At 49.8% G+C, this 21,349-nt stretch overlaps 1 protein-coding gene across 1 annotated transcript in view; it reads right to left on the bottom strand.

The window, feature by feature from the left end:
- Positions 1 to 9,318: 9,318 nt before the first annotated feature.
- Positions 9,319 to 21,349, bottom strand: part of SLC43A2 (solute carrier family 43 member 2) — a 33,908-nt gene continuing 21,877 nt past the window's right edge. Inside the window, exons 6-14 of the mRNA XM_011359882.2 lie at positions 20,358 to 20,450; positions 18,783 to 18,916; positions 18,498 to 18,700; positions 17,910 to 18,056; positions 15,150 to 15,288; positions 13,649 to 13,778; positions 11,670 to 11,743; positions 10,310 to 10,433; positions 9,319 to 9,789 (exon numbers count right to left, since the gene is read on the bottom strand). Coding sequence (XP_011358184.1) covers positions 9,628 to 9,789; positions 10,310 to 10,433; positions 11,670 to 11,743; positions 13,649 to 13,778; positions 15,150 to 15,288; positions 17,910 to 18,056; positions 18,498 to 18,700; positions 18,783 to 18,916; positions 20,358 to 20,450 — 1,206 coding nt within the window. The 3' untranslated portion in view covers positions 9,319 to 9,627. The remainder of the gene's footprint in view (positions 9,790 to 10,309; positions 10,434 to 11,669; positions 11,744 to 13,648; positions 13,779 to 15,149; positions 15,289 to 17,909; positions 18,057 to 18,497; positions 18,701 to 18,782; positions 18,917 to 20,357; positions 20,451 to 21,349) is intronic.

Genomic DNA, 21,349 nt, shown 5'->3' with positions numbered 1-21,349 from the left:
ACTCAGGAGGTAAAATCAGCAAGACTTGTTGACTAATTGGCTGAGAGGATGAGAGGGAGAAGGGGAGAAAACTACCCAGGTTTCTGGCCTGGAAGCCTGGTGGACGGACAGTACTGCCTTCAGAAGTATACAGGAAAGGCAAATTTGCAGTGAGGAAAATCATGACTCCAGTGTTCAAATTGAGGGGCACTCAGGTGACGGTTAGTGGATTGCCTAAGATAGGGACTCAGAAAAGGAGGGTAGAGCAGGTGGCTATATTGCTATCAAGCCATGACTAGTGCCCCAGGACAGCCTGGAGTAATGCATGTGCTAGCTACTCATTAAATTCTAGAATGGGAGCAGGAATTGCCTTGTGAGAGAGTGCCAAAAGAAGAGATATTATGACCCAAAGTCCAAGATTAAGTGAGTGGCTTGGATCCTGGTCCCCTGACCACCCCCTTCCTCTAGTGTAGGGCTTTTTTTCTCTACATAATATCTATGAATAGTTATTTAACAGTTGCCAGGTTCTGGCTCTTTCCAGGAAGTAACCAAACCCTGCTCTCTAGGAGCTTGCAGTCTAGTTAGGAAAACTACATTTACTCATTCACTCAATAAATATTGATTGAGCTCCTGGCCCCATCCTCGGCCATTTTCTAGGCACTCAGGATACAGGAGTGACCAAGAAAATAGACATCCTTTTCTTGTTCAGTCGGGGGAAGCAGAATATAAACAAATACAGAATTAACTTCAAGTCGTGGTAAATGTTATGAAGAGGCCAAGCAGGGTGACTTCAGGCAGTGGTGGGAGGCATTAGTTTGGGTGCTCAGAGAAGACTGTTAGAGGGGGCAATGTTTAGACAGACCTGAATGACCAGAGGAATTATTGCTAAGCTGGCTCTTAGTTAATAAGAGTTGAGACAAGGGAGTTTGGAGGGCTTTGCTGGGCACTGGAGTGGGGCGGGAGGAGCTAAACAGTAATCGAAATACCTGAGAACCAGCCTCTGCTCTGGAGGCACTCGTGGACAGTAGGCCTTGCACTTGCAGAAAACCAACTAGTGACTTGAGGTAGCTTGCGATAAAGGAGGACGTGTGTGACACAAAGAACAGTGCTGGGGAAGATCCAAGGAAAGGCCTCCTGGGCTGAAGAGGTAGAGGGAGCATCCAGGACAAGGGGGATTTGAGCCAGATTTGGATAGAAAGAGAGAACAGCATCTTCAGAGGGAAACTAGCATATGCAAAGGCGTAGAGGCAGGATTCTAGAAGATGGAATCTGGGAAGTGGGGAGGCCAGAGTAGAACCTCTGGTTAGAGCGTGAGTGGTTCATGTGATGGGCACACACACGAGATGGACTGAGTGTAGGGCCCTGAGTGCCATGCTGGAGAACTCTACCTTCACTCCATGGGCAAGGGTAGCCATTTGAGAGCCTTAAAGAATTCCCACTCCTCACCACCACATTCAACCATTAATGAGATTATGCCAGTCTTGCTTCTTTATCTCTTTTCTTCTCCGAAACATTTTAAAGGAGTTGTCAGATATCATGTCATCTCATCCCTCCTTGTCTCAGTATACATTCTAGAAATATGGATGTTTTCTTACAAATGCACAATGCTATTATCATACTTAAATTCATAATTTCTTGATATTATCTCATACCCAGTTCATATTCAGATTTCTCTAATCATCTAAAAATTTTGTAGTTTTCTTTTAGATAAGTTTAGTATCTGAGCAAGGCAGCATTTTTTTTCTTTTCACATTTTATTTTTAGTTCTGTTTCTTACATCTCTTACTCTAGCAAGCTTTGCTTCAGGTGTCCATAGGAGTTAGCTCTTACATGCAGGAGCCACAGCTCTCTCCAACTGTGCCTTGCTGTGAGCCAACATCTGGCTGTGGAAACAGACCCCCTGGTGCCTGAATGCCCTGGAGTCCCAACGCTACCACTTGCCACCTGTGTGACCTTGTACAAGTTACTTAACCATTCTTTGCCTCAGCTTCTTCATTTGTAAAATGGAGCAATGATAGTGGGATTGCTGGGAATTGATGATAGTGCTGGCTTCAAGGCAATATATGTAAAGCAGTTTTGTGCAGTATGTGGCACATTTCCATATTATTACTTTTGGGGTAGGGATATTGTGAGGAAGGAGGAGTGGACACTACTGCCTTTCAAAGCTACTTCTCTACATGTTCCAGGCTCAGAGAGAAAGAAGTGAATCTCCAATGTCACAGCCAGCAACCTGTCTCTCATATCTCCCTTTCTTTGCCTCTCTCCCTCTCTCCATCTCTGTCTGTACTTCTCCATCATCTATCTCTCTAGCTCCCTCTCTAGCTTTCTCTCACTATCTCTGTCTCCCCTTTATCTCTTTATCTTGCCTCTCTGTCTCTTTGTATCTCTCTTTCCATTTATATCTGTCTTTAATCTTTTGTTCTCTCTCCTCTCTGTTCCTCTGCATTTCTCTCTCTCTTTACTTCTCTTCCTGTTTCTCCTCTATGGCCCACTACGTCTCTCCTCATCCCTGTCCTCAGTCTTTGTCACTCTACTCTGGATAATGCATCTACTGCCTGTGTTTCTTTCATCTTCTCTTTGCAACTGTCTCCTTTTCCCCTGTCTGCTCTCTGTTCTGTCTTGGTCTCTCTCTCTCTCTCTTGCTTTCATCTTGGTGTCTGTGCATCTCACAGTTCTGGCGCCTGCACAGTTTCTCCTGGCTTGCTGGCCCTCATTGCAGCCTTGGTCAGAGCCACACCTGTAACCCATCTCTGGGTATCTTGGGGAGACTGTGTTTCACTGTTTCCATCTTCTGTTCTGTCCCTTTCCGGCTGGTGAGAGCATACTCTTCTCCCAGCTTCTGTCTTAGTCCATTTCAGCCTCTTTTGGTTTTATTTCTCTCTTTTTAAAAATTTCATCCTGCAAATATTTATGGAGCAGCTGTTCCATCCCAGGCACTGTTTGAGGCACTGGAGGCATCATGGTGACCAAGGCAGAACATGTGCCATCTCTCAAGGAGCATTCTTTCTAGTAAGAAGACAGACACCAGACAAAAGAACAGACAAACATGTGACCCTGGATGCCTGGCTCATCCCACTGGGCAGAGGAGCATGTTGGTCATTCCAAGCCATATGCAGAAACTCAGGCCCATGAGGGGAAGCTGGCTCTGCCTTGAGCTTTGCCTGACAATTCCTTGTCCCTAAATAAGAACTGTGGGGCACTCTAGAAGCCAGATTTAACATTCATTATGCACCAGGCTGGGGGAGACACAGGTAAAAAGAAAAAGGTTCTACTCATGTAGGGTCACGTCTAATGCAAGGCAAATATAACATCTGCTAGAGTCAAAGAAATAGACAGCAGGTACTTTGGGCACCCAAAGAGGTGAGGAGGCACTTTACCTCCTCTTCTCTCTCCCTACCTCTGGTGGTGTTTGACCTGCGTAGGGTTAAAAACTATTTGAGCGGCCATGATGTTTAAAAAATATTTTTTGAGCCAAAATTTGTAAAAAGGCCTAATTTATATAAAACTCAGGATTTTCAGCTTCTCTTGGAAAAAAAAAAAAAATCAAAAAACTTGGCAACACTAGGCTAGTTCCCACATGGCCATAATTGGTTGAAGCTGTTTTAAGGCTATCCCCTGAGATGGGGCTGTGGCCTCCAGGTCTCCACAGCTTCCACCAAGTCCTTTGTGTGTCCCTGGCACAGAGGTCGAGGTCTAGCTGCTTCTGTAGCACCACAGAGCTTATGTTGTGGCTCTACTTATATTAGAGAAATAGTCTCTATGCTGTCTTGATCAAACACAGGAAAATGAAAGGTAACAACAAAGGAAGTGGCAGAGCCCCGGCTTTTGAATTTGCAGTCTTAACAAGTAGGACATCCATCTAGCATCTCTCTGCCCTGGCTACCGTGTAGGGGGCCATTGCTCATCCTTCCCCCAAGGCCATCCATATTCCTCCCCTGGGCCTTAAGCCTCCTCTACCCCAACAGGGTCAGAGGCCAGGCCTCAATCAGGCTGCCCCTCCCCTCCCTGGTGGTGTGGCTCTCCCTGGGGCTTCTCTGCAGGGACAGTTGCTCTCTCCCTCTTGCTACCACTGTCTGGGGCCCTGGTGGGAGGGTGGCTAGCTTGGTGGAAAATATGTAGGAGGAGCAGTCATGCCCATGACCGCTGCCTTAGGACAAAAGAAAAGGGGCAAAGATGAGCTCCCTCCCTCAGAATCAGAATTCATCTGCAGCCCTGTCTTTCCACCCAGGAGGCCCCTTACCTGATCCCTTTTCCACCTCTTCAAATGGTAGCACAGAAGCCAAAACAGCAAAGCTGGGCCATGGTGGATGCAACATAGCAAAGGGGTAGGGACCAGGGAGCACATTTTGGACAAGTGTCAGGGAATCTGGGCAAGGGACAAGGGGCTAGGGGATGTGTGACTTAGGGAGAGACACAGGAGCTCATGAAGAAGCAGTTCTTGTCATTCTCAGCATACATTTATTGAGTGCTTACTGTGTGCCAAGAAGTAAGCCAGGTGCTAGAAAGAGCAAAGGGGCAGGAATAGTCAAGGTCAGTTATGAGGTCATCGATGATGTGTACTGACCTTGGTTAACACAAGGAACAGATTAACTCTTCAGGCACAACTCTGAGGGCCTGGGCTGGGTCCTTGGACAGACCCCGCAACAGAAAGGGATTTGGTGAGGCAAGATCCCCTCCTCCTTTCCATCCAGGTAGAGGCACACAGATAAGCCCCTACACACTCCTCTAAACAGTCACACCTGACATGAGTGGAATACATCTCTCTCCCTCTCTCCCTCTCTCCCTCTCTCTAACACACACACACACACAAACACACACACACGCGCGCGCGCGCGCACGCGCACGCACAGGAATGGCCACAGTTTGTTTTACAAGGAAGTGGTACGGAGGTACTACCTACAGGCCATGATCTGAGTTACCCCCTCAACATAAATCTGTCGGAGTGTCTAAATATCCACTTTTGAGAGATTATCTTGAAAAGCTTTTCAGCCAAGTCTCTAACCAAAATGTGAAAGACAACATGAACAAGGGGACAATTTCCTAAGGCTTTTGCTTAGAGAGGGGTTTTGAGATAGCAGAGTCAGCAGAAACAGACCTCACTTCTTTTACTTGGCCACGAGTCTGTTCCAGTCAGAGCTTCCTAAAGTCGGTGTCCTATTAGACATGTGAGTGGAGGTAGAAGGGTAGCGGTGGCCCTTGTTCCCTGTGCTATCTGTACTCCTCAAGGGTCATACAAACAATGCTGTCACTTGCTAAGTGCCTATTAAATGCCAGGTATACTACTGTGCAAATGCATTATGCCCGTGTTCACTGAGCTTCACGGTGAGGGTATTAGCTCCATTTTACAACTGGAGGAAACTGAGGCTGAAGACTTGCCTAAGGTCACTGATGTGGTATATGTGGTGGGACCTCTAACTTCTCCGCCCCTTGGCACAGGGAGATAGAATCTCACTCTGGGAGAAAGGGATCAGGAACCAGGAGATGCCAGGGGCCCAGTACAGTCTCAGATCTACCCACGAGGCTGAGAATGACTAACTTCAGAGCTGTGAACATGTTGCCTGCAAAGACCAAGGAACACGAGCGGTGGCTCCATACTGGCAGGCCACCCAATGGAGGATGCTATTTTTCCTTCATGACACTCAGGAAGCTCTGCCCTCACCGCAGGGCTTGGGGTAAATCAGGACATGGTGGGGAACAGGTTCACAGAGCCCACCTGCTTATCCTGACCCCAGGAGAGGGCTGCAGCTTGTGGAAAACCCCCTCACCTTGGGGGTTCTGGGCTCCTCCTCATCCTTATAGTCCCTGGGGAAAATAGGCTACTACCCTTGAGTTGGACCCCTGGTAATTGGAACAGATAAGATGCCTTACTGCCCCAAGAGCCCACGAGAACCCATCATATTCTTTAGAGGGAGAAAGCTGTTGCTGAAATGCCCCTGAAGCTTGATCTTGTTGAGAAGACTTCTCAAGAGCTGTCTGAGAGGAGCACCTCACCATAGGATGCCCAAAGCCTAATTCTACCTCCCATTACGCAGCCCACTTGCATATCTGCTCAAATTCGCACAGGCTGACATGCAAATGCATCAAAAATTCCACTGGGCTAAATGTGCTGATGTCTGGGACAGTCCTGCACACACATCCTGAAAATTAGATGTCCCCCTTTTTCAGTGTCCTTGGGGCCAAGGGCAGTGTGAGGCCCACCTCTGATTGCACAGCTCAGGGCCAGGATGAGGCGGGCTTGGGCAGTTCTTTGGACCAGGCCTATACTGGGTACGAGAGGGGAAAGAAGATGGAGAAAAGCAGAAAGGAACCCACAAGTGCCTGCAAACCTATTTATGGTCTTTGGGAGGGTTGGAAACTTCTCTAGCACAGGCCCAGGCAGCAGGAGCGGCAGGCAGAAGCCAGGAGGGTCTGGAGGAAGCCAACAAAGGAATAACTAGACCTGAGCCCAGGGAGACTAGAGAGAGGTTCCTGGCAATGCTTCTGAGACTGGCTCAGACCACTTCCTCAACTCTGACATCACTAGCCAGGCATCACTTCCTGCTCCTTTCCATCAGGAGCCTGGAGGACAAAACCTACAATGAAGAGTCATGGCCACTTGGTGCCCACTGCCTTCTATCAGCCCATGGTCCCTCTCCCATTCCAGGGCACTCTCCTCAGGGTTTGGGGTGACCAGATAATTGCCTCTCTACCCCAAGAACCCATTAGCCTCCAGGGCTAAGATGACTCCACAGAGTAATCATCCCATTCCCCAAGGAATCTTTTGGCTTCGAGAAAGTGGTGCCTAGATTTGCTTTCTTTTCTCAGGCTGTTGGCTCCCTGCTCCCAAAAGCCTGGTGGCCCCCGAGGCTGCACCTCCCAAAGGAATGTTCTGGTCTAGAGGGCTTTCTTTGATTCCTCCAATGATGTTAAGGCCCATATGCAGGTCCTAGCTTTAATCTTGAGAAAATTACGCCCCCTCCCTGGACCTTGATCTTTCCAACTGTAAAAGAGAAATGATAGTATCTATTTAACTCTTAGATTTGTTATCATAATTCAATGATGATAATAGGAAAATATGTAACCTATCAACTCTGTACAGTCAAAGCAGAATGACTGGCTCCTGACAGGGGGGTGGGGGTGCAGGTGGTAGCCAACCTATATGGTACCCTGCTCCCATTTTCATGCCTCTAATCCCCACACATTGTTGGCCCTAGAGTGATTTCCACCCTGCATTCTTTCCCAATGCCTGCTTCTTTCCACAAAGTGCTCACACCCTGCAGGTGGGTGGGAGGGAGGCGCAGCAGTTCCTACTTCGGCTGCGGACTGAGCCTGGGACTGCTGGGGACAGCACAGGTCATGTCTGTAACCGCAATATGTTTTCCCAGCTTGAAAGTCCCCTGCTAATCAACATTCCCCAAACCACGCTCCTCTGTGAGTGGGTATCAAACATTGTGGGGCACCAGAATCACCAGGTGGAACTTAGCAACATATAGGCTCCAGATTCCCTCTAGGTCAGAGGCAAGACCTGGAGACGTTTTTAACAAGCGCCAAGGAGCTCCTGCTGTGGGTGGTCATTGGGCCACACATGGGAGGACGGCTCTGATGGTTAAAATCACATCTCTGCAGCATATCATACTCCTTCTTGGAGAGCCACAAAGTCCATGAATGTGCCAAAAAGTGCTGCAAGTGTTTGCTGCAAAGAAAAATGCTTGACTTTAACTCACCATTTCCTAAATTTGACAAATTTTTTAAAAAATTAGCATAACCATTCATATCTCGCATAACTAGTGTTCTGAGGAATGGTTTGGGAAATGTTGATCTCATTCCCTCTCCTTTTTAAAAAATGTTTTACGCAAATGTGTATTTTTTAAATATTTGAGTGGACTGAAGCCTGGAAGGTTATATGTGTTCAAGGTGCTCAACTGCTGACACAAAGCTCGAATTTGGGCCTCGGTCTGCCCCTTCCTGTCCTCTGTCCATTCCCCCACCACATTGTTTCTGTCTCTCTGAGCCTGAGCCTCTCCTAGGGTCACCCTGTCTTGAATTCAGGAGGAACCCTCAGGATAGTTGACCAGTGACAAGAAATCAGAGTCAGGGTTATAAGGGGGTCAGGATTAGCCTATTTGGCTGGGAGAAGCAGCAGAAGAGGGGGTGGCCCACACTTCTGTCACACAAGCCCAACTTGTTTGGGGATAGGGTGAAGGTGTAAGGTCTTTTTCTGGCCCACTGCCCCTCCCAAAATGGCAATCACCCGGAGATGGTGAGCAGCTGAGTATGACTGGCTGGCGAGTGACAGAAAATCTTGTGTTTTCTCTTCAAGCTCAAAACAGGCACATGTAGCCCTTAACTGATAAGCCAGCAGGGGCAACCCTTACCAGGAGGAAAAGAAATTTATTGCTTTATAAAAAGGAGTCTGATAAAACGTAAAAGAAAAAAAAAAAACTGTAAGTCTAAAAATCCACCCACCCATCTCAGCGTTCCCGGGAAATCTCAGACACATTTCTGGGGGCAGTAAGGTGGGTGGACTGGTAAACCGGGCTGGCCTGGCAGAGGAAGGGTGGCCTCTCCCACGTAAACAGCTCCAGGGCCCTGAAAAAGTCCGCCGGCAGGGCGCGCTGTGGCACCGCAGCCTCAGACAAGCTCCCAAATGAGCCAGGCTGGCTCCAGGTCCTGGGTGGCTGCTGGGCAGCTCTGGGAGAAGAGCAGATACCCAGAGCCCACACCCTACCACCCCCCCACACACACCTCTCTCACACATACTGCATATCACATATACACACCCACACGTATACACTAGGCCCCTCACATATCTACCCCCTGGTTCAGGCCTGGACCTCCATGTCTGTCACCCACACCTTCATCTGTCACGTGTGTGTCTGTGTGGGGTGCCCTGTTGGTGCCCCTTTAATTCCCTTCAGGTCACAGACTGGATGAAGGGTGGCAGTGGAAACTTGCTGTCTGCTTAGGCCCTGAGGGAAGAGGTGATGGCTGATCAGCTTTGTCCACGGCTCCTGAGCCTGGTATGAGTAACCAACCCTCCATCCCCTCCCCAGGCTTTAAGCCAGGGGGCTTTTCCACAGGCCTCTAATGGGAGGACAGGGCATGGACCGGCCACGAGGGGCTGGAATTACAAAGGATTTAGCACCAACAACAGGAAGCGGGTCTTTCCTTCCTCAGGCAGCCTCAGACTGGCCAGGGAAGGAGATGAGGGGCCAGGCAAGGGGGGTGCAGGCAGTGCAAGCCTTTGACCTCAGGCAGGTGTGGTTGGTGGGCATGCAGCCAAGGGGCAGTGGATGGTATACCCCCCTGTTTTGGCAAGAGGCAGAATCCCAAATACTTAAGGGAGAGAGCCTGCCTGCTGGAGGTCTTCCTGGCTCCTCCCACAGGCACCATGGAGCCTCAAGGCTCCAGGGACCCTCAAAAGTTGCAGAGCAAAGCCCAAGGCTACCCCTGCTTCCAGCAGTAAGAGAATCATACATCCAGGCCCTCTCCCGTCCTTCCACAGCTGAGCTCCAGGACCAAGGCAGGACCAAGGCCCTAGGAGGGAGCATGGACTCCAACATAGTGGAGAGGTTCCTGTGGGTGCGTGGAGGTCCTCTGGGGTGGGGAGGAGGACACTGGTGAATAACTGAAGCAAAGGCAGGAGGCCACAGTTCTGAGGTGTGGGCACTACACGGAAGCCTCTCTGTTGGATGAGCCGTTGAGCTTGAGGAAAAGCTTGTCATCTTCCCTCTTCTGCTGCAGCTGCCTCTCCAGCTGGCGCCGGTAGCAGATGAGGTAGAGGGGAAGGCAGAACCCCAGCATGCTCAGGCCAAGCAGCCCCACATTCACCTGGGGTGGCAGGGATGAGAGTTGCCATCATGTGGGGCAGGGGACCAGGTCGGGGCTATGGTCTTTTGCTGAGTCCAGCTCAAGACTCTTCCTAGCACTCAGGTTTAGAAAAGGGAAGAAGGTCACAGGAAAGGAGAGGAAAAACTGAAACTGGAATGTTCAAGAGGCTGGAGGGCCACATTCCAGCAGGAGAATTCCCCAGTTGTCTGCAGGCCACCCAGCAGCCCTCGGGGCCTGCCCTCTCCCCACCCCCACCTCAGACCTCCTGATCTGAATCTCCAGGGGTGGGGCAGGGAGAGCAAGTAGGGTCTATTTATCCCAAAATCAGGTCCAGAAAGGACACTTTTCACCTCCTGCCTGGCCACCATTCATAAAGGAAGGGGACCTTGAATTGTTCTTAACCAAAGTTTTCAAATAGCCTGTCCCGGGGGCTCTGGAAGCCCCAGAGCGGTGCCTCCCAGCTCCCAGTCAGCAGAGTGGGGCAGAGGTCCATAACCCACTGCCCCCTGGCCCTTCTTACCCACAGAGGGTCTCCTTGGAGGGGACCCATCATGGCCAGAAACAGCGGCTGCTGCAGGAGAGCGAAGAGTGCACTGACCAGAGACTGCAGTCCGGTGAGGCTGCCAAACTGGGTGGAGGGATACCTGCCGAGACAAGAGAAGACCTGTCACCGTAAGTGCCACTCTCAGGCTTTCCAAATGTCCCTTGCCCAGGTACACTGGTGCCCCCAGGCTATACCTTTGGCACCAGAGAAGAGGCAGGGACAGCCTCAGAGAACGGCAGGGTGCTTGCCTTCAGATTACTATCTGCTGAGCAGTTCTGCAAAGTGAATTTCTCTTTTGGACCATCCTGAGGCCGCAGACTCTGGGGAGGATCCCACCCGACTCAGATTGCGCCCCAGACCCGTGAATGTCTGGCCAAGCTGAGTGAAGTGGGTGCCAGCAGGAGTCTGCAGTCTGGGAAGCAGGCCCAGGAAGCAGGTTGGAGGCTGGGCCTGGCCCTGCTGTGCCCTCATCCAAAGGAGCGTTGTGTAATCAAGGAAACGTAACATTGCAGCCCTCAGATGGCTCCCTCAGACCTTGCCAGGGCAGCGCAACTTCCTCCAGCCTGGGGATGGGGGGCGGGGGAGACGTGTAGACCTAGAATGACCCCCATGTGATGGGGAGAGATTTCTGAAAACATCTTAGGAAACATCAGGATTTAGGACTCCAGAGGTGGGAAGGGGCTCCCAGAGGGAAACAAGCTGGTCTTTGGTCACAGATACAGAGGATGATGTTTGGGTTGCAGGTTTTGAGCCAAGCCCTGGCCCAAGGAGGAAGAACACTGTGGTTCCTCATGTATGGGTGGACAATTGGAAAAGGAGGCTAGTTTCATTTTAGCCAAGGCCTGAGATGGCTGTGGGCAGAACCAGGCTGCGTGAGATTCTGAGTGAGAACTGTCTGACACATCCTGAGCTCAGTTGTCCATATCTCTTCCCCTGCTGAGGGCCATTTGAACATCAACATTTAGCTCTGGGCTGCCAGAACCCACCCCTGACCTTCCCATGAGCAACCAGAGGCAGCCTAGGACTTGGCTGAGCAGTAGCCCCCGAGGCAATAATGAGCTGCACAGGGGCACTGACTCTGGTTGGGAGAACTGACTTCACATTAAATGCCAAGACTTGTGGGCACCCAACTGTCTATCCACTGACCCACCTCCTGCCAAGTATGGCCTTACCCTGACACATTCAACCAGAGCCCTGGTACCTGTCCCTTGATGCAAGAAGATAAACTCTGAGAGGGCAGACTGGCTCCCCTCAGGACCTCAGTCCCATCACGAACCTCCCTCAAGTCATTCCCTCGACCTCCATCACCAGGCCACCTGCAGCTCCCAGGACTTACACAGCAGCATACAGGCCCCCAACGGCAGAGTGGATGAATCCTCGCACAATTGTGTGCAGGATGAAGGAGAGGATCTGAGAGGGAGAGAGAGCAGAGTGTGAGCAGAAGACTGTGAAGACCCTCACCTTGTCCTCTCACCCTGTGCTTCCCGGGATCCTGAGCAATGGGAACACTGGCTTGTATCAGCTCTCCAGAGCCAATCACTGAATTTTCTGGAATTTCGCAAGCCAGTTGTTAAACAGTCATCACTAAAACTTAATTTTTGTGAACTTACAATTAAACAAATTATATTTTTTTAAAAAGGTAATGAATATTCAAAACTTATCACTTCCTAATTATTTTCCTATGTTTTACTATTATCTGTGCTCTTAAGGTTTTTTTTATGGCTTTTGTATATACATATGATGGAATTACCATGCGATGGTGTGTTACTGTGATTCTATTTCCAACTCTAGTCAGTGATATCATATTGATTGAAATTAGCCGCAATGAGAGCATTTACACCACGAAACTTGGCAAATGCTAAAAATCAAGGTGCCCCCAGCCCGACATAAGTCTGTTGTTAAATATGTATTGGCAGCACTAGGGAGATCACTAATCACCTGGGCCCTGACTGTCCCCACCCTAGGAAAAGTTTTGCTTCCTAAGAAGGCCACTGCAGGCAGGCTTACAAGCCCTGAGAAGTACTTGTTAATAATTTGAGAGGCACAAGAGCTGTCCACTTTGTCACCAGGACCCTTTGTCTGTTACTCATACCCAGCTCTGCCACCCTGCTCAGCAGCCAGGACCTGTTCCCAGGAATGTACGTGGTGGAGGCGGCAGGGGCCGCTTTCTGCGGTGTTGAAAGAGGGCTGTTCCAGAATGTGCAGGCACATACTTGGACAGGCTCCCCCTTTCCACTTCAAATGCCTTGTTGCCTTTTCCTAACTTTTCTTTCGATGAGAACTCAAAAAAAAAAAAAAAAAAAAGCGTAGATGACTCTCCCTACTAAGCATTACTCCTCGATTAGACAAGGTGGTTGGGGCAAGGGTCTGTTAGTCTTGCAGAGAGGGCGGTCACCAAGAAGCCAAGAGGGCGCTGGGGAAGTAATAATACTTCCACCTGGAACTGGTATCATTGGTTTATTCTGGTCTGCACACACAGTGTCAGCACATACGAGTGATAGTGCCTGTGGGTGGTACACATCTGGGTATCCAATGGACCTCAACATATGGCCACTTGGAAAAAGGAAAAGACTCTTGCTTTCCTCCTGAACCTGGCCCAAGATATCATCTGGCCTTGGGCTACACCCATCTGGAAGCAATGCCATCCCTCACATCCCTTCAAAGTTAATAAACTTGAGGGTTGGGGCTAGAACACTTTCATGAATGTAAGGGTGGAGTCAGCAAGTGACAAAATCTACCTCACTCGCAATCTCTGCCAAAAGTCAGATTTCAAAAGTATCAGAAATCTTGTGGAACGGAATTAAGCTTTTGAACCCAGATGCCAAGTGATCATCACAATCTTTTTCCACTCTCTACAACGTAGAGACCCTGTAGGCACTCTTGTATCTGAGGAACAATCGTTCTCACCAACACCACAGATTAGCCGCACCTCTTTGGGCATCAGATTTCAGCTACTTGAGCAATGTAAAATAAGGAGCCACACACAACTACCCGACATAGTTCCAGAAAATAGTATGATGGTGGTATTCACGGTATGCAAATGCACAAAAGACTAGGAGGAACAATATGTCTTCATAAAGAAATGTCTTCTATGAAAGGTAATCTCAGTGTCATTTACAGCTTACTCCTGGCATTGAGCAGAGTCTGGCAGGTAAGAGGCCTCGTGTAATTAACAGTGGGCTGGTTAGTGGGCTGGTTGAATTAAATAAATGAAAAGTCACCATTCTCTTTGTTGATGGCTTTCATAACACGCCATGCACTTTTCAGTCTCATTGTCCCCTACCCCATCTGGCAGCTCCCTCTCCCCACACCCACCTGCAGAGGCAGGTTTGGAATGAGGCAGGTCACCCCAAAGCCCACGAGCAGCAGATTTGTGAAGGCGAAAGCCCGCATGGCATTGGTGACCTTCTGGATCTGCCGGTCCCGTTTCTTCTTCTTCTCACCTCTGTGGAAATACAAAGCATACCCTGGAGCTGGGAGCTCCCTGGAGGAAGATGGGGTCTCCCAGGAAGTCAGGCCCTAGGAGTCATAGCTGGACAACTCGAGACTCAGAGACCACCCAGACACGTTTTAGGAACTGTCGGGGCTAGACCAGCACTAGGGATGCACCTACTGCATCCTCTCAACTGAGCATTGAGAGTAAACCTCAGTGGAGAGGTCGGATACGAGATGGTCATCGACACACTGCACTGCTTCAGTGAAGACTGAGCTCAAATGATAGGGAGGGAAGGAGCAGAGTGTGCCCAAGTTAGGATGTGGCAAAGCCTCACTTCATCATTGGTTTCAACTTCACCCAAATCCTGCAGGGAGCCGCAGATAAGGCAGATAATAAGCCAAATAAGGAAGTGAGTGGATATTCCCTTGGGGGACAGGAAGGGGTGAAGGAGAAACAAATATGCAGCAGATGGAACCGGAATGGGCACAAACAACCTCTTGGCTGTAGGACCTGACCTAGATAACAAAGCATTCTCTGTAATTATTTTCTTGTGAATTCACTATTGCTGATTCTAGTCTCACCACCCACACAGATACCCCATGGACAACTGTATGACATCCAAGAATGAATGTCAAGTGCTGGGAGATGTGTAGGGAGTCCCAAGTCCACCACATCCTAACCATGTGACCTCAGGAAAGCTACTCAAACTCCTAGCTTCAGTTCTCACATCTGTGAAATGGGTATCACACTAGTATACCTCATTGAGGTGTTATGAGACTTAACTGAGATATTGTACATTAAGTGCTTGGCACAGGGCCTGGTACAATAAATAGTAGCTTATTATACTAAAGTGGAGTCACAAAAGACAGCACTGAACTCATCCTCTGATCTTAGACCCCAGCCTGTACATAAAGTAGGGTTCCAGTACCTTGTTTAGTGCTCACAATCATGAACAAATTTATTAACACCAATTACAGTTATAACAACTTACTACTCTCACCCAGTGGAGTCAGCCATGTAGGAAAGCAGCACTGCTTTAAGATCTTTCACCCATTGTGCTTCTCATGCTAAGGATCTGAGTGCAGTGTTAAAAAGCAGAACGGTTTGATATTAAGTGTCTGCACAGACCTTCCTCCGGTTTCCCCCTTCTTTCATCTAAGCCAGTGCTTCCCAAGCTTCAGCCTACCAAATAAAGAAGTGACAGACCAAAATGTATACTCAGCTGAGTGAACAAGTGTCTTAGAGCCTTTGGGAGAGCAGCCTTGAGCACAACCCTCTCTGGCCTCTCTTGTTGACTTTAAAACCTAACCCACCCACCCTGTCCCTGCCTAACATCTGAATCGGGGGCTGGGGGCCAGGGCACAGGCCCTGCCTACGCACTGGTTGGTGTCTTTTTCTTCGGTTTCCTCAGAGGCATCTTCACACTCCTTTAGTTTCCAGTCCATGATGTAGCCAATGACAGGGGCTGTCAGCAGGCAGAGCAGCTGGAGCACACCGAAGATGGAGGTGTAGAGGCTAACTGGGGAGGAAGAGGGGCTGTGTCATGGGGGGCTCCTGGCAGAGGCCTGGGGCAGTGCCAGACAAAGTCCGAGACCCAATGGGCCCTTCTGGGGTCTTCCCCAGAACCCCTCTGTCACTGTGGGTCTTGAAGGGAGCCCAGAGACTTTAACCTCTGAAATCGAAGCTGAAATAAGGGGTAGGCATCCTATTTGCTCCCCCAAATGCCCTGCTCATTTCTAAGAAACAGCTACTGAAATCCAGTATGTCACAATGGCCTCCACCAGAAGCTCCAGGAAGTCTCTATAACTTGGGAACCACAAAATCCCCAATGCTTGCAACTGAGGTTTTGTGTAATACTGGACATTAGAAATACACCAGGAAGCTTATTTCTGCCTCTAGAAATATACCAGGAAGGCACCACTCACAGGGACTCTGACGTAAAGGCTTCAATCTTCAAAGAACCTTAAAATTAAGATGGGATTTTTTGCGTAAATAGAAACTGAAAGTTGACTGCCCCACCTCCACCTACAGCTCTGGCCCAAAGGGATGTCTGGAATTCAAGGCAAGGCGTGTCTTGGTTGAACAGAGACTGGCTGGGAGGGGATGTTGCAATGTTCCCCAATAATCCCCACTGCTTACCAGTAGCCATCACTGCATCAAGGAAGCAAAGTGAAAAAGCAGAAAGGAGTGAAGTTAGCAGCAGAAATCTCGAAGGTTGTTATAGGGAGATGGGGCAAGGAGGCAGACTAGCTCTGGGCCCAGCACACATGCCATTTCCCATCCAGATCTGACTCTCAGAGCACCCATGTGCAGCTGAGCTTGAGCCAGGCTTCTGGGAGAGAAGGCAGGAAGGGTCCAACGCGGGTGCCTGCTGACATTTTCCTGTCTGCTGGGGCCTCAGTCATGCGCAGCCAGTGCTTCGTCACAGGCAGGCTGGTAAATCAGGCCTGCGGCTTGCCAAGGACCGTGATGGAGAAGTAGTGTAGGTGCAAGAGACCTGGCAGAACTCAGTGTCATGTGGCCCCTCAGGAACATCGCTCTGTTATAGTTGTACTCCGACAGCAAGAGAGGCCAAACAATCCACTCTGACCCCTAGTCAGGCATCTGACACCTGGGTCTCCCTAGACAGCCACAGCTAGTCTCCCGTCCACCCCTCCACTCCCTGACCCTGAAGCTACCCCTCTGGGCATAGCTGGGACTGTGGATGTCATGTACAACAGCTCACAGGAGCAGGATGGGGGAAAAACCAGTGTCCTATCAGTTGCAGATTGAATTTCCTGGCCCAATTTCCTCTACTTCTTGAAACTGACTTTTTGAATGTGGGAAACAATTGGAAAAAATTCCTCTTGGGCAGCAAAAGATTTCTCAGACAATTCAAGTAAAAGGTCACGACTCAGCAGCAAGAAGATTTGCCTTCCAAGGGCCAGTGAGGACCCTTCTCTGCACACTTCAGGGTCACCATCTCTCGGCTTGAGAGTTTGGAATAGAGAGTGTTTAGACACGATAGATCAGTTTCCCCAAAGTTCGGTCCAAAGATTTTAATGAGTATTACATAATAAAAGCTTTTCTGTAGTAGAAATTTGGGGGCACATCACTGGACACAATAAAGCTAAATAGGTTATTTTTTCCTGTAGGGTGCTCTTAGGGCCTTTACTCTGTCAGCAATCATGAAATTTTGCAAGGGCACATGATAATGTTTCTCCCCAGGACACCCATTTTCACAGTGGAACCAGTGTTGTCTGGGTCCCTTTGTCATCTTTCCCTTTAGTTAAGGCTGGATTTCTCATCCCCTTTACAAACTGTGTTTGATTCCTTATAATCCCTAAGGGAAAACAATTAAACCAAAAAAAAAAAGTTGCACAGCAATGAGACTACTAATAAAAAGGATTTACCAAATGTGTTTGTCCCGTTTAGGGATGACTAAAGCTGACTCAGCTCAGGCCTGAGGAAGTACTGACTTTCTTTGTAGAATCAAAACCTCTAATCTGCTAAGCTAAAGACCTTCTGTGCTGTTTTGGGAAAGTGGCGTGTGGGTTATCGGTTTTGTTTACCAGACTCAACAAGTCTCAACTGGATTACATACGTGAGGAAGCCTCTGCCTGGCCTTGCTTCACAGATTCCAGTGCGGGCCCAATTGCCCCAAAGTCTCCAGCCACAATGGTCCGGTGCCCTCACCCGCTTCCTTGTCTCGGCACCCAGTCTCTCCATGCACCAACCCTGTAGTTTCCCAGGGGGATTCTTGGTGTCGGGTCTAATTGGCTGTCTTTCAACAAGCTCTCAGGTGGAGTACTTTGTTCTGTGTAATATTTTCATTCATAAACACATGCCAACCATCCCCCTCAGGCAATGAAAAATATACACTTCACATCCCGAACACATGTAGCTATTTTAGTCTGCCCCTCCCTCCTAAACCGGGAAACTCTAACGGAGACATGAAAGAACAGTTGGGGCTGGCAATGACGAATAAGTTCTGACCAGCAATCAGTCCCTTGGACTCTGTCATTTGACAGCCCTGTTGCTCTGGCCCAGCTTAACACCTTCCAAACATCTGTGCAGGCGCTAGACCTCAGCGGAAGGAGTGACCACCACTCGGGGGTGCCCTCCTGTGGGGCTGTGCACCAAGGTCCAGGGGCCACCTACCTACGTCCTGGTCGCCACTGACCAGGAACTTGAGGATGTTGTTCATGGCTCCCATATAGAAGATGAGTCGCAGCTGTGTGACGCACATGGTGATGAGGCTGAGCAACAGGATGGGGCTGAATACGCTGTGCATGAAGGAGGGGGCCGCTGTGGGGAGAAGGCCACAGATGCTCAGGGGGAACCAAGGCCAGTACCACCTCAGCCCACAGCCCACCCGTCATCCAGGGCCCAGTGTGCGGGGAGAGGAGGCTGATCTGCTGACCAACTCTCTCCATGCTGGATGCAAGGATGGGCCCAGGTGAAGTTAAAGGTGTAGGTGCTGAAGCTTAGGTCACCCAGCTGTGCAAAACAAGTTAGGTGATTCCCTCACCCTCTCTGAGCCTTAGTGTGCTCATCTGTAAACCAGGGTGAATGGTGCTGCCCGCCCTCTTGAAATAAAGTGAGAATTAAGTTAGATAATACCCACAGAGCCCTCAGCCAGGGCTGGGGCTCAGGCTTCCAGATCTGGATCAGCTACCCTCTCCCCAACTCAGGGATGTGGGTGACATCTCAGGCAGGCCTGGAAAATGAGGGCTTCAAGGTAGGTACCTGCAGCATCTGGTTGGCACTTCACCTCCAGGTCGACGGTGGACAGGCACAGCTTGTGGCCCTCCTGCAGCACCGCCTGCTCCTTGGTGCTCCTCATGGAGCTGCCCACGCTGAGGCGGCGCCCCACTGTAGTCACCTGCTTGTAGAACTGCTTCCCTGTGATCTTGTGGTCAAAGCCCAGCCAGCTGAACTTGATCTTCACCCTGGAGGCCACAGGAGCGTCTGTCAGCATCACCCGGGGCCCTGGCTAGGGTGGGTGTAAGGACAGATAGCATGTCCACTTACGAGTAGTCCATGTCCTCTGGCCCCGGGAAGGGCTCCAGAGGCCAGTTAAGGAAGCAGTTGAGGAAAACCAGCCCAGAGCAGCCAGCCCAGACCACGAGGATGATGATGAAGGAGGCACCAAAGTCGTAGATGACCTGAAAGGCACAAGGGTAGGGGCAGGGCCGGGGGTGGAGTTAGCACAGGAAAGCCAGGGTGGGCAGCAGGCAGGGAGACTCTGGCAGCCCTGCTCTCCCTGTGCTGAGCTGCATAAGGAAGCACATCCCTGTCAGCGTGGGTGTTTGGTCATCAGACGCCTGCATCCCAATTATCCCAACTCACCCTGGCATGTCATCAACCCCCTGTGCCTCAATCTTGGACCAGATGTCACTTGCTTGGAGAGGCTTTCCCTGACCAGCCCCATCACTGTCATATCACTGGTTCGTAGTGAATAGCCCTGGCTGAGAATACTGGTGTCTTGATTCATTTACTTGTCCATTGTTAGTCTAATCCCTAAGAAAAGAAACCTGCTAGCTTTGTCCACTGATGTTTTTCCAGTGCCTTAAAGAGCACACATAGAAGATGCCAAAAAATACTCGAGGAATGAACAGATGACTGTCTCACTTGGCTCCTCTGTGAAGTAGATGTAACACTGGTATGTGCTCTCCTGGTGTTCTGGTGGGGGTTAAGCAGGTATGATCCTGGTAAAGTGCTGAGAGGCAGGGTGGGGGGAAGCCTGCTGAGTATGAGCAAGTCAGCCATTATTGTCATTATTACCATTTATTTCCAGCATAAGAGTTCCCAGAGTACTTGGTTGACAGTTCCCCAGGAAGGGGACTAGCAGCTAGGCATTGAGATAGGAGGAGGACGCACATGTTGGCTTCTCTGTATTTCGGGAGTATGACAATCCTAAAAGTCTACGTGATGCCTGGCCCTACACCCTCCAAGTACCTGATTCCCAGGCGACCAGCCCATATCTGTGACTCCTTCTCCTCATCTATGGCCTCCCCACTATACACCTCAGGAAAGGGGATTTTACTTGATGCTGTTGCCAGAGGAAGGAGAAGCCCCTTCTGAAGCTCTGGCAGGAGCAACAGGATTTGGAGTAGGAACTGGAGCTGATAGACTGTGAGGTGTTTGCTTCATCCTGACCCTGTGTGACTTTCATGGGCTCAGAATCCTGTCTTCAAGGGAAACAGCTGAATCAACTTGGCTGAGAGGAGCATTTTGGCTAATGGGGAGTTACAGCCCAATAATAACAGACCTGGGGGTGGGGATACTGGAGTTGAACTCAGGATGGGGGACAAACTGACCCACCCCCTTTCTCTACCCCAGCCCAGAAATGCAAAGGCAGCTTACAGTAACACCCTGTAGCGATATGCTTGAATTGTCCATCCCCCATGGCCTAGTGGGTTTCTTTTCTTATGCCCATGGTGTCCAGGTGCATCCTCCCAGGTGTGGGTGGTGGGGAGGGGCCAGCCCTGGCACCCACAATGACTTCCGTCTTCAGAGACGGTTGAAGAAGCCTTGGCAGAGGCCTCTCTGTTCAGACACTAGTACAAAATAAATGTGCTGTAAACCAGCTGGCCACACCCTCACCTTGATTCCTGGGAAGGTGACTGCTGAGGAGGCATAGGATCCAATCATCAAGGCAATAAATGTGGACCGAAGGTCACCAAACATGTTGGGCAGCTGCAAGACAAAACACAGGGAGACTTCAGCTGAGAAGAGACAGGATAGATAAAGGCAGAGGGGAAGAGAGGGTCAAGGCATTCAGAGGCACCTTTTTTATGTGCTCGCCTTGTGTAATTCACAGGGGAATTCGTCCAGAGGGTAATTACTGTTAATTGAAAGTTTTCCTTCCAGGACTGAGGTTGGTAAATGGAAGGGAGGCACATAGTGCAGAATTCGGACTCCGGACGTAAAGACAGAGCTGTTGGACTTCCTGGCTGGCAAGTGTCCCTCCTCTCTGCTCTGACACAGGCCAGGACCTTCCTGTCTTTGCAGAATTACACAGAGATGCCAGCGAGCAAAGCTGGGAGCCTCAGGCATCCCTCAAAGGGAGCAAGCCTGTTAAAAATAAGAATCTATTCGGGGATGAGTGTCATTTTATAAATAAAAATATCAGCGTCCCAGAAGGACCAGATGTCAGCAAAAGCTGCTTTAGGTTTCGAGAGAGATTTCTGGAAGGTGCCAATCAGAATTCTACAGTTCCCTCAGGGATCATGTGGGACCTGGACTGGGATTTCTGCTTCTGAATTTCTAAGTGCAAGGAGGGCTTTTCCTTTTCACCTGGTGTTTTGCCCCAATAATTAGCACCCGAGATCAATGGGAAGGAAGGCTCAGGGTCTCCTCCCAGCGAGGCCACTCTTTCGTATCTCACTTCAGCTCATTCTGGGCCACCTGACATATACTTCGAAGCTATTCCACACAAATCCAGGCACAGGATAACGCAGTCACAGATTCAAACAGACGTGGGGCACAGTGCATCCCCCAAACAGCCAGTCACAGCTTCTCTCACGAACCTCGAGAGATTGCACTCATGATGCAAGGGTTTCCCACCCACATCCACAATGTCCCTGACGTTGAGG

The sequence above is a fragment of the Pteropus vampyrus genome, unplaced genomic scaffold (genome assembly GCF_000151845.1).
Source record: "Pteropus vampyrus isolate Shadow unplaced genomic scaffold, Pvam_2.0 Scaffold50, whole genome shotgun sequence".
Classification (NCBI taxonomy): Eukaryota; Metazoa; Chordata; class Mammalia; order Chiroptera; family Pteropodidae; genus Pteropus; species Pteropus vampyrus.
The sequence above is the reverse complement of the archived record's forward strand: the minus strand, read 5'-3'. Positions and strand labels throughout refer to the sequence as shown.